This window comes from Nicotiana attenuata, chromosome 2, assembly GCF_001879085.1.
Source record: "Nicotiana attenuata strain UT chromosome 2, NIATTr2, whole genome shotgun sequence".
NCBI lineage: Eukaryota > Viridiplantae > Streptophyta > Magnoliopsida > Solanales > Solanaceae > Nicotiana > Nicotiana attenuata.
In genome coordinates, this window is record NC_031990.1 from 91315730 (window position 1) to 91329487 (window position 13758).

The 13758-nt window shown below is 37.2% G+C and overlaps 1 protein-coding gene across 4 annotated transcripts; it reads left to right on the top strand.

The window, feature by feature from the left end:
• On the top strand, positions 3992–11779 carry LOC109214991 (putative E3 ubiquitin-protein ligase XBAT35). 4 transcript variants are annotated; one of them, XM_019378979.1, is made up of 10 exons: positions 3992–4272; positions 5129–5243; positions 5866–5946; positions 6102–6190; positions 6331–6422; positions 6541–6622; positions 7771–7873; positions 8508–8593; positions 9704–10670; positions 11290–11779. In XM_019378979.1, exons 1-9 carry the CDS (start codon positions 4171–4173, stop codon positions 10667–10669), a joined length of 1716 nt encoding a protein of 571 aa, XP_019234524.1. In that variant the 5' UTR covers positions 3992–4170; the 3' UTR covers position 10670; positions 11290–11779. The 4 variants fall into 4 exon arrangements, with proteins under 4 accessions (XP_019234524.1, XP_019234534.1, XP_019234546.1 ...); XM_019378989.1 differs by lacking the exon at positions 11290–11779 and having other exon boundaries at positions 5866–5907; positions 9704–11122; XM_019379001.1 differs by lacking the exons at positions 3992–4272; positions 11290–11779 and having other exon boundaries at positions 5194–5243; positions 5866–5907; positions 6333–6422; positions 9704–11122.

Consider the following 13758-nt stretch of genomic DNA (forward strand, 5'->3'; position numbering starts at 1 on the left):
TGCTTGCCCCCAAATCACACAGTGCCTTAGCAAACGCATAGTTGCCTATTGTGCATGGGATTGTGGAACTCCCTGGGTCAGACAGCTTCTCAGCTATGGGTCTTGTCACAACAGCACTACATGTCTGAGTCAGTGTAACCGTGGCCAAGTCTTGAAAGTCGAACTTACGAGACATCAAGTCCTTCATCATCTTTTCATAACCAGGCATTTCCTTTAAGGCGTCAATCAATGGAATGTTTACCTGAATTTGCTTCAACATCTCCAAGAATTTCTTGTACTGCTCATCTTTCTGATACTTGGCCAATCTCTGTGGGAATGGTGCTGGAGGTCGCTTCTTCCTTGTGATTTGATTTTTTTCTTGCTTAGGCACTACTTCAACTGTCGTTTCTTATGCTACCTCAGTCTCTTTTGCAACCTCTTTTTCTTTGTTTGCGTTCTCTTGTGCATGTTGTACTGTCACTTCTATTAACTCTGTTGATTCATCTATCTCAATGGGTACTGGCACAAGTGTTTCAGAAGGTTGGGTTTCACGAGCCATTTCTTGCTCCAGATCTAGGTCTCTACCATTTTGTAGACTCACCGCCATAAGTTGTTTCGGGCCCTGCTCTTTTGGATTGATTTGTGTGTCTGTAGGTAACGTCCCTTGGGGATGATTATTTAAACCATTAAAATCTATTCTAATTGCACCTCAATACCTTTTATCGCTGATTCATGTGAGTCTACTCTCTCTGTTAATTTTCCAGTGGTCCCTATCAGTTGTTGCAGCATTCTGTTGCTGTTATTCAGCATTCCCTCAAGTTTGGCAAACCCATCATCTTGTCTCACAGTCTGCTGCTGTTGAGGTTGTTGATAATCCAGCTGCTGATTTTGCTGGTTATAACCTTGTTGCCTTTGGTAAGGCACCAGTTGACCCTGTGGTCGCACAGCCCCAAGATTGTTGTTGTTGTTGTACTGCTGCTGAGCTGGTCTATATTGTTGATTCTGCTGACCCCAATTTTGACCACCTTGACTCTGTCCCCTATAGTTGGCCACATAGTTCATATTTTCCTGATATTGCTGGTTGTCACCTTCCGCACTCCACGAGCAAACATATGGTTGGTTAATGCATGGTGTACATAAAACCCCATTAGTTGCATTAACTATGTGTACCTGCTGGTTCTGGCCTGATTCATCAATTTTTTTGGTGAGGATACTCATTTGTGTCACTAGAGTGGCCATATTTTCAGCTATGGAGTTAGTTGGGTCTAAAGCCACCGAGTAAACTACAGGAGTGATTGGAGAGTCTCTTGTCATCCATCCTGAGTTTTGGGCCATCTTGTCAAGTAGGATCTTGTTTTCTCTGAATGTTTTTCTCAAAAATACTTCACTGCTGAAGCATCAACATTGGCCTTTAAGCTATCTGCCAATCCCATGTAAAACCTCTGCCCCAACATCTGCTCCGGAATGCCATGATGTGGACACTTAACCAGCAGACCCTTGAACCTCTCCCACGTTTCTTGTAATGTTTCTGTCTGAAGCTCAATATCTCATCAATTTGTTGAGCAGTCTTATTGGGTGGGTATAATTTGTTCACAAATTGCTTGACTAATTCCTCCTAAGTAGTGATGGAGTTTATGGGAAGTGAATTAAGCCAAGTCCGAGCCGCTCCCGTCACTGAGAATGGGAACAACAACAACCTTATTGCTTCCGGTGTCACATTATGTTGCCTTTGTGTGGCACATATCGATAAGAAATTCTTCAGATGCTGCTGAGGATCTTCAACGTATGACCCTGAGAACAGTCCCTTGTTCTGCAACAAATGTAGCATGTTATTTGTGATTTGAAATGATTCCGCTTGTATCTGAGGGACTGCAATTGCATTTGCCAGATTGTCGGCGGTGGGTTGTGCCCAGTCATACAATGCTGCTTCTGGCACAAGAGGTACCACACCCTGATTGTTCGGGTCATTCGCATTGTTTCTGTTGTTTGGATTTTCTACTCCGTCATCCATGTCTGGTTCGATTTGCTCTGTTGAGTTCTATTGTTGTTTGCCTTTCTTGTTTGCACGATTCAGTGCCTTGAAAACTTTCTCAGGATCTGATAATGCTTCGAACAATTCACCAGTTCTTGAGGAGTTTCTAGTCATGCACCTGTAACACCCAAGACTACAAACGTTAGAATTTTAATGTATTTAGTTTAAAATGAAGAAAATTGACTACACTAAGAATTCTAACACTTCTTTTAGCTGCAATTATTACACCGTTAATTCTCCTACAACGACGCCAAAATTTGATCACGCCCAACTATTCCTTATAAAAAGGACAAAGCGGTCGTTGCAAATATATTCCGGTTAACAAGTCCGGAGTCGAATCCGACAGGGAATTAACCTATTAAACACAGCTATTGGACTCACACAAATTCTCGTAATCAATCTTCATAAATATTTTAGTAATAAATTATATGTTTACTAACTAATAATATTACGTAATAAAAATGCAAATAATAAGAACTAACTACGAACGGGTTGTAGACAAGAATTGGAATGATCTAAGGTTCTGATTTCCCCTATTGTCGGAATCCTTTCCGCTACGTTTCCTATAAATTTTCCAAAGTCTTATCTATCGATCATGAGCACTCTGACTGTCGTAACTCTCTGCAGATTAATTACAACAATATACTAGACATATTCTCCCGAGTTACGCTAGCTAGCCTTAAGTACAACTCACTTAGATGGCACCAAGGTTTCGTTATACCTAATCCCACCTTTAAACCCTTCATATTGATCCCTCATATACGTTAGGAGTGATGTTGTTCAATAACTACCTAAATATGCACTCTCTCCTGAGTAATACATACTAAGTAGGAACAGTTAATTGAGGGCCCTTCAATCAACAGCAACAAGCATATAGTTGAACAAATAGAGAGAATACTCTGGCAAATCTATATTAATGTAACAAGAAAATCATCCTCCAATAGGTTCCATCAAAACCCTAGATTAGGAATTTAGCTACTCATACTCATAGTAACAATATCCAAAGTAATTTGCATAATTGAATTATAAAGTAAGGATAAAGGGATGTAGAAATCAATGATTCTAACTCCCAAGTAGTGTTCCACGAGCTATTCTTGCCTCCTGTTGCAAAAGTCATTCAAAGTGGCATTTTTGGGTCTATTTATATGTTTAAGACAAGACCTAAACGTGTAGGTCAAATCCTAGTCAAGTCGGGAAACGAATTAAGTCTTCAAAACTCGGACTGGACCTCGCCCTAGGCCTCGCGTCGCCAGCCTCAGCATGGCCTTTGCCTTGCAGCGCCAGCCTAACGCCAGCCTCATCCCGGCCTTTGGCTGGCCTTGCCAGGCTAAAGCCTGGTTAAGGCTGGCCTTCGCCAGGGTTCTCCTTTTCACTGTTCTCGAGCACACTTTTAACGTTTAAGTATCCCTTTTGCACTACTTTCATCTCCAATTCACCTACACATAAAATATACTCCATTACGCGCAGATAACGTGTAATTTATCATTAAAGCATGTAAAATGCAAGGCACATAATGTGCTAAACCATGAATTATAGCCACACATCATCTTCCCTAATGTTTTTATTAGATAACCCGATCTAGTCCCAAATGTTATATAAATATAGTTAAGCTATATATTGATGGGGTAAACTTTTTTTTATACTATTCTTTATTTAATTTTTGATAGTAGATTAGTTATTATTTTTATCGGTTATCGATTAACTCTTATGATCTATCACTTGATGCACACATTTTCAAGTTTAATTTTTAGGCATAGACGGTGAAAACTATCTACACAATCAGGATTCTTATTACTAGGAATTACAAAAAAAAAAAAAAAAAAAAATTTGATAAATATTAATTAATAATTAAGTAAAAACTAATAATTAACTTGGCATCACAAATTAAAATTCATTGATAGTGGAAAAAAGTCATAGTATACAAGTTAACTCAATTACAATATTAAAATGAGTGTATATTCTATCTTAAAAAAAAAAATACTATCCACTCTCTCTCTCCCACACGTGGACGTTTTCTCCCTTTCTGAGAGCCTCAAGAATTCTCTTTGAACAGACTTGTTTGGTTCAGTAGCAGGCTGTTTAAATTAAGCCACGTGTATACTATTAACTAATCATAAATCTTTCATATTTAGAAGTGTAATTTATTTAGCATTTGATTCATGGGTCAACAGCAATCCAAAGAAGAATTACTGTATCAACAAGTCATTGAAGGAAACATTGAAGCTATCAAAGCTATTCACAACAATGGTGCAAGTCTTGAGGTATATAAATTCAATCATTTACCTTAATTTACTTGAAATATTTAACTATTTATCAACACCCTTTTTGGTAAATATGAAAAAGATTCAATCTTTTTGGACATACCATAAGATTTTTTTATTTTGTTTTTTTACTGGTTTAAGTCTTGAGGTATAGAAATTTACTCATGTACCAAAATTTACTTGGAGAATTTAACTTATTAGCAACACCCTTGTTGGTGAATATGAAAAAGATTCAATTTTTAGAAGATGCCATAATTAGGTTTTGTCACTGGTAAAAGTTTGAAGATATTACAAATGTAGCCAATTTACTTGAAGAATTAGTAACTTTTTATCAACACTCTTTTTGGTTAATGTGAAAATTTTCGACTTTAGTCTATTGGAAACAGCCTCTCTATCCTCACAAGTTAGGGGTAAGGTCTAGGTACACACTACCCTCCCCAGACCCCACGGTGTGGGATAATAGTGGGTATGTTGTTGTTGTTGTTGAGGTGTATAAGTAAAAAATTTACAGGTGCAGTTCTAGAGGTATACAAATTCTATGCACCAATTTATTCGAATATTTTAGCTCTGCATCGACACCCATTTGGCGAACATAAAAGAGATGACTTTTGGAGGTTATATGCAATAGTGGAGTCACTATTTTCATTAAGGGGTGTCAAAATTGAAGAAGTAAATACACGAATAAATCAAGAGCACTCAATACATAGTATATATACATAAAAAAGTAATTTTTGCCTATAGTGTAATTATTCGGCGAATGGGTGTCAATTGACACCCTTGGATCTATGTGGCTCCACCTCTGGTTATATGAGTAAAATGTATGTACTAATTGTAGTTTTGTGCCCCCATGAATCAGTGGATCGATAAAGAAGGAAAGACACCATTGATTGTAGCGTGCATGAAACCGAATGGCTTGAATGTTGCAAAAGCTTTAGTTGAGCTTGGAGCTAACGTCAATGCTTACCGGCCAGGTATGCTTTTCTCTGCTAATCCTAATCATATAATTTTTAGAGTCGTCACCAGAGATGGTCCCAGGATTTTACGTCAGAAGGTTTGAACCACGGCCCTCATTACTTCGTGGTAATAGGTGTGAACTTAGTACAGGTGTATATTTTGACACTTTCTCAACTAGATATATATAGTTCAAGCCCCTGCTCTCACTGCTAAAGCTCTACATCTGCACCACCGGTTCCTGCTTACAGCTCAGCATAGCTAGTTAAAATGTATGGATAATTACATTAGAGAATATAGTTAATACGGGATTAAGAAGCTATCTTGCGCTAAGCTTGGGAGTTACAGCTTCGTGCTAATATGAAGTCAATTAATATAGGATTAGAGAATATAGTTAATACAGGATTAAGAAGCTACCTTGCGCTAAGCTTGGGACGTACAACTTCTCGCTAATGGATAATTATATTAGAGAATATAGTAATACAGAATTGAGAAGCTATCTTGCATTAAGCGTGTGGGAGTTACAACTTCACACTAATGGAATCTCATCATATTTGTCAATTATCGAATGAAGTGAATCAGTGATCTGGCTTGATATTGTGATAACCAAATCTACATTCTAACTCCTAATTTTGTTTTCAGGATATCATGCTGGAACTGCATTACATCATGCAGCTAAGAGAGGTTTGGATGATACAGTTCGATTACTTCTTTCCTATGGGGGTACATATTTATAGTTTTGCAAAGTGAATGTGCTTTCTCCTTTTGCTCGGTAGATGTTTCCCGGACTGCTTTCCTGGATGATTTAGTATCAGAGCTACATAGTTTTCAACTGCTCTAATGTATTGATCTAATTTACTTCTAAATTTTTGCACTAGCAAATCCGTTGATCAAGAATGATGGTTGCCAAACTCCACTCGAAGTTGCTCGAGCAAAGGGTTTTAGCAATGTTGTTCGTACTATTGAGGTATAATATTTGGTATTAGTCTTATGCTTTAATTACAGTAACACTGAATTCACGTCATTATTTTTATTTTTCCTGCCCTATTCTTAATTTCGACTGTGTGTTTGCAAATTCATTTATTCTGGCTTTGCTTTCACTTTTAGAGACAAATCTGCATTTTCTCGGGCTGGATGAGGGAGTTCTATGGTCCAGGGTTTCTTGAAGCTTTAGCTCCTCAATTGTTATCTAGAAAAATGTCAGTATGATTCTGACTTAGTTTTTCTATAATTGCCCCTTGTTTTCGCTTTGAATCCATTATTATGCTGTAAGTTTCAAAAAAAATTGTGCTTGCTGACCAATGATTAGAACTGCAGTTGGGTTGTAGTAATACCTTGCGGTATAGCTGATCCTACGAAGCCTATTAAATTGGAGCTGGCGATTTACTCATCCTTAGAGGTAAATAAATCATTATTGGCCGACATTAGTTCTTTACAAATTCCATTGGCAATATTGCTAGGTACCTCTCTTTGAGTTTGTAGTCGTACCATCTTTCTGAAAATTGTCAAGATGACATATATCAGGTTAGGATATGAGGTTATTGCTGTGGATGATTTAACGAGTTATACACAATACTAAAGGAGTAGGCGTAGCTCTTGTTATGAAAAACCTGGACCTAAGTGTAGGTACATTGTGTCTTTGCGGCGTTTGAGCAGAATCCATATATGAGCCAGCATGCCCGTTTATACAAAATAGGTAGCTTCAAGTGAATTCAGAATGATTTTACTGGGTTCTAAACCGTGCGTCATTGGCCCGAGATTTCTTGGCTATCAAAAAAAGAATCTCTACTATCTTTTCTCAATGAGGTAAAAAATTTATTGACTTGTTGGGACTGTCTCCTACTGTATAAGTGGAAAACAAAGAGTAGAGAATTTAACAGGAGTGCGATTCTCCATAAACGGAAGTGTGATTCGCTACAAATAGCACCCAATCATCGGTACTACATGGATTGTCATAGGTGCACAAATATTTACAGAAGGATCCCTTTATTTCTACAGAAGAGCCATTTACCCCTTAAAAAGCCCTCCTATTTTCTTTTCTCCAGATTGTTCTCATATGATCCTCAGTTGTGTGGATAAGCCTCTTGCCGTTAGCCAAATAAGGCAATAAGCATTCCCTATGCTCTAGGCGTTATACTGAGTAGAAAGTAACGATATTCTCCTTCCTCAGTATATTCTGTGGTCGAGTTACTTTAACTGAAAAGAAGTCCATTTCCCCGTTCATACCACTTCAAAAGTGCTCTGGTTCGTCGGTGAAATCTTCTGCTTATACAATAGTGTATTCAGGTTTTGAAAATTTCTGACTCCCCAATCCTGCAAATTTCTCCTAAACCTCAAGTGCCAACAACTCTCCTTCCTATATACACTATTCACTCCATGCTCAAATATGCTTGATTGATACTTCATTGACGCAACTATTACTACTACTACTACTATTCTCAATCCTGAACTAGCTAGAGTCGGCTGACAATTCAATGAAGTGTTCTTGATTTTCTTTTCTCTTCTATTAAATTGGCGGATTTCCTGAAATTGTGTTTTGATGTACAGGACGCCCAGCCTCGTAATGTTATCGCCTTATGGAAGGCTAACGTTGAAGAGATAAGGTGGCAACATTCAGATCCTGTGCTGACAATATTTGACAATACCAGCAGTAATACTCTTTTTCTGAAATTCTATTCTGTAGTTGATCTTGTTAAATGGAGAATTAAGAAAAAGCCTTTTCCTCTTATCCACATTTAACAATGAGCCGTCAATTTACATGCCTCAAGAGAAATTCGTCTACAAGACTAAGCTTTTGTGGACAACCTTTTTATTGGTTTGAGATACTGATGTGCTTATTGCTTCGAGAAAATGACAAAATTGTCCCTTATGTTTGAGGGTAGGTTTAAACTTCAAAGTAGTCCCTTAAGTATGCACTGAGCAGTTTTGGTCCTTTAAATTTGTCGAAAAGTTAACACTTTTGATCTCCGCAAATATTTGTTGAACTCTGTAGGTTTATTTGAAGGACTGGAATTAATATGTAGATATCATGCTCAGGAATAGATGAAGCTGCATATTATAATAAAAATTTGAAGGTTTCAGACTTCTGTTGCAAAATGCAAATTCTGAATTACTCTTTCTACTAAATGTTAAAATATAGATTGTGATTGTTATTCTCCTAGAGAAACTTTTCTTAATTGCGACCAAAAAGTTGACTTAGTTTCCTTAATGTTATTTCATCCACAGAACTCCTTTCTGGATAAGCTTTTAATGGTAGTTCTTTCATTTTGCTTTTTTCACATCAGACACTCGATATAAGTTTACATCAATGAGCGATTCCGAGCAGCAACAACTTCAATTGTTACACAAAGCATGTAATGCTGCAACAGAGGTAATTACCACCTCCAAACTGAAATCATACTTTTTACCAACTTTGTATCTGTTGCTTGTATTCCCGACTCAAAAAATAATTGAGTCAAACTACCCTGCGTTTGTTCATCAGATGAGTTTGTACGATGCATATATATTACATGTCATGTTTGAAACATATGCATTATGCTTTATTGCTTTACTTCACTTGGATAAGATTGATGGACCAATTAAAATTGCATATGCTTTATTTAGTCTTGCAATTTTCTTACGAGAAGCTGATGGCATGCAGCTTTCATTCTAAAACTGCAGTGGTTTGTTGGATATAGAAAGTGTACTTGAGTAGAGAAATTAAGTAAATGTTTAAGTAAAAACTGGTGATAATGAAGATGACTACGGGTATAAATACCAACTATGAACTGATAAAATTGTCTTGTGTGTTATGTATTCCAGTTCAACTTTAACATTAAAGATGTAAATATTGACTTTGTAAAATTCTTTTCTTCATCGATAAGCCGGAATATTATGCGTTAGTTAGATAAATAGTATTCTTGAATCATATATTTGGTGTTTATTGACACTGTGAAACAGTGGCCAGCTAAATATCTAACATTGTATGACGCGTAACATCAGCTGAATTTTCTTTAAACATCGTATTCATCTCTTGTATGGTTCCTTTTCCTGAGGTGATATGCATGTTTTTCTGTTTATTTTAAGGAAATCCAAATTTATCCCTCCACTATACAAAATATCTTGGTTTTACCATCTGGTCAATACCTTGTCGTTAGCAAATCGTCTTGTGTTTGCTCGAAACTTTAACAGAGCTCCAACATGGACTGGGTGGATTCCACGTGTCAAAACACTGCGAGAAATGTCCAAATTTTACCCCTATAACTTTGACTATGGTTTAAAATTACCCTCTGTTATACTCCGGGTTGGAGCTCCGTCACGGGGTCAAGGAAAAATACGAGACAATTTGGGCAAGGGTATGACTGCCCCCAAAGTGTAACGGAGGGTAAAATTAAGATATTCGGTATAGTAATGAGGTACTTTTGATCCTTTTTATTTTATGATGCACTAAGAGGATAGAGCGGAACCACCTCTGGGGCTTGACCACATTTTAGCATTTCAGGTTCTGCCTCCCCGCTTATCACAAAATAGCCAAACTACAGTGCAACAATCTGAAACTGCTGCACAAGCAATGGAATTAGCAATTGGAATCAATGCTTCTATTCATTCTGCTAAAGAAAATAAAGTTCTCCATCGTCATGGACAAAGCTCTGGTGTAAAAAATGAAAATGATTGGTGTAATACCACAGATGATACTGCGCACAACGGATGGGGTTCACTTGTTAGGGCCCAGCCTACATCTGAAATTACTTACCATGGGTGGACGGATGACCACATTAAGGTTCAAGAAAATGGATGGGGAAATACTGCAGATGTATCCAGTCAAAGACAACACAACGCACTTCCTAGATCAACCTCCACTGAACTAAGCTGCAGTGGATGGAATGATGGACCTGCCCTAGAAGAGTACAATGGCTGGGCTGTGCCCCAGCCTCGGCCGGGACATAGAGATGCCTCCGCCGAAGTTCATTATCAAGGATGGGGAAAAACTGCAAAGGACAGTGCACTTCCTTCAATAAGCAACACAACATCCTCAGGAGTCAGTAGCTGTGAAACGATGGACAAGACAAACAATGCACCTGAATATACGCCCATTAACTATCTTGTTGAAAATACTGAAACTCAAGAGGGAAATCCTACTTTTGATGTTGTGGCCCCTTCAGCTCCACCAGTTCCAGATGAGGTTGTACATGAAGAGGCGGTTCATTATCCGGCCATAGATCTTAGTCCGTTGAACTTGTCGATTCCTCCTGGAGAGCAAGCAGCTTCTGTTACAACTGAAAGGGAAAATAAACATGAGCCTGCATTGTGCATAATATGTTGGGAAGCTTCTGTTGAAGGAGCTTGTGTACCTTGTGGTCACATGATTGGCTGCATGCAGTGTTTGAACCAGATTAATTCCAAGAAAGGCGAGTGCCCTGTTTGTCGAGTAAAGATTGACCATGTTATAAAGCTCTACAGTGTTTGAGGTATAAATATTGTTTCCTGCCTATGAGTTAGAAACCTGTGAATTTTAAGTGCCAGTTTGAATACCATACTTGCTATAAAAGTTTCATGTTTGGGTTTAGAAAACACATAAGTCACCCCTCAAACTTGTCCGGAAAAGTTATATACACACTCTTAACCGTGGCGAAACTGCCCGCCATGATAATATTGATGGTGTGTTATTGCCCGGAAGTAGAGGAGAACCCCCCCCCCCCCCCAAAGGAGATATCCGTGTTGAATTGTTATTATGTCAGTGTCGTACACTATACCCTTCTCAGACCTCACGGTGTGGGATAATGCTGGGTATGTTGTTGTTGTATTAGTACTCCCAGTCCCAGTTGTAAAGTATAAGAAACTTAAAATATGTATTAGGCCTAAGGAGTCGAAAGTGATTTCAACAATTTATTTCATATGAAATGGTTATGATTTTATTTAAGTTAGTATTCTATATAAGTTATTTAATGTGTATATCAGGGATTTCAATTGCACTGTACATGTTTTTGCCAAAGGCTTGTCCCACCTCTTGAAGGGAAAGTCGACGACACTTACTGAGTTATGCCAGTTGCCCCTTCCTTCTGGCTTCCTCTTCTTTATCTGTTTCAGGATGAGGTATAGCATGTCACGAGCAGATGAGCTAGTTCGACTTTTGCTCTCCAGTAGTTCGACAAGAGTGGGTTGCTCTAGTGGTGAGCACCCTACACTTCGAACCAAGAGGTTGTGAGTTCGAGTCGCCCCAAGAGCAAGGTGGGGAGTTCTTGGAGGGAGGGATGCCGGGGATCTATTGGAAACAGCCTCTCTACCCCAGGGTAAGGGTAAGGCCTGCGTATACACTACCCTCCCCAGACCCCACTGGTGTTGTTGTTGTTGTTGTATATTATGGTGAGGCTCCATTTTATGTTCGTGATAGCATTGTATCTTTTTTCTCTGTAGCAGCGGTTGTCCCGGTTATTTTATTTGTGTCATATAGGCTTCATATATATAGACAGTTGTGTTAGGTTGTAACTATAGTTACATACACTACATGTTCGAAAGAAACATCGATTATTTTTTATTTTCATTATTTATATAGGAACCCATAAACTTGTCCGGAGAAGTCATTTTGTATTATCATCATCACATCAATTGCCGTCATATAATTTATTTAGTGAATAAAGGAAACTTTTGGGGCATATTTGTGTTGCATGCAGATATTTTGGTAATGGTTGCCACGTGGAACCAACATTTGCTCCTTTTAGGGCGGATCTACCTTAGCCCAAGCGGTGTCACGTGATACCGCTTCGTCGAAAATCTTTAATAATTATTTGTATATAATTCAAATAAAGAAACAAGAAACCAATAAAAACAAATAAAGTGACAACACTTGTAACGAAGATCTCTGTGGCTTAACCGCTTATAAAAGTTCCTGTGTACGCCATTGCCTGCACTATAAGATGCACCTAAACAAGAAGAGCTAAAAACGAAGGAAATCAAGATGGAAAGAAAGATTGAGATAATCTCTAAAGAGTTAATCAATATGTATTGGCGGACGGACCCAGGATTTAACGTTTATGTGTTCGTGCAACAATATCAAGTAACTTTTCAATAGTAATTGGGATCATATTCAAACATTTATAAATATTTAGTGAATATTTCGAACACATTTACGTTGTTTGGACAAAAACTACTGGGTTCACGTGAACATTAAGCTGAGGTCCCTTTTCTCTAACTATAAATGCCAAGCTGAATGAAACAGTATAGTGTCTTTGTTCTTGCAACCCAATGTTATGTCACAAAGATTCTCTTCTTTGATGCTTCGTGGATAGCGACTGTTAAGGCCAGAGGCGGATGAAGAGTTGCAACACCGGGTTCAACTGAACCCAGTACTTTTAACGCAGAGCATAAATTTATGTGTAAAATATTACTAAAATTGTAACAAATAGTAGGTTTGAACCCATAATTTAAAATTACAACAGGTTCATGGCAAAAAACCTTCAAGATTGAACCCATAGAGCTTAAATCCGGCATCCGCCTCTGGTCAAGGCTACGGCTGTCAACGATAGTGTACTCGTGCCAACTAGTACACTATTGGAGTTTTGTTAAGTCCCACGTTTTTTGTACACATATTTTTTAAAATAGAAAAACTAAAATATATATTTACTCCAATTCCAAAAAATGGAATCCCGCGTTTTTCCTTAAGTTTTTTCTTCTTCTTTTTTTGCTCTACTTCTTTGTTAAAACCCTGTAGCTTAATTCTATATTATTTCACTAATATATATATATATATATATATATGCAAGACATTAAGTCAAGTGGCAGCTTAGAAAAAAACCATATGGCATAATTAGTTAATAATTATTTATTTAGTTAATAATCAGTTATTGATTTAGTTAGAATTTTAAAAAGTTACTGAAATTTATAAACCATTTATTTACGTTTAAGATAATAAATAAAGTTTTTAAGATAATGGAATAAATGTAGTTATTTTGATTTAAAGTTTTTGAATTTAATTCAACGTATCTATTATGCAGTTATCAAAAAGAGTTACGATAAGTTTATGTTTGATGTGGATTTAGATAAGAGAACGTGGTTAAAAAAAATAAAGGCAGTAGTTATCTTCATATCCTTGGGATAGACTATTTTTTTGAAAAAAAAAGGTAATAAGAAAAAATGGCGAGATAAAAGAGAGTAACTTAATATAAGTTGAGACAATTTATCACGTCCTATTTCCATTAATAACATTATGTTAAATACTAATACTTTTTATGTAAATTCATTCATAGCAGAGTTCTCATGAGAATGACACAGATGAAGACGCTAATATGTAGAAGATGGGCCTCCCAAAATTATATGGCAAGCAAATGACAAAAATGGTGAAAAGGAGTAAAGTAAAAATGAAGAGAAGGATGTCTATCCCTGTACGTACGAGGTATTAGTTATCAGTAAATTTTTGTCTACTTAATTATTATCCACAAGATTATCCTTACTGAGTACTATATTAGCATCCAATGCAGATCCGTAAAGCTACAATAAAAGCAAATTGACGAAAGCTTATTAAAATTTGAAATTTAAATTGAGAAATATAGGCGGTAAATG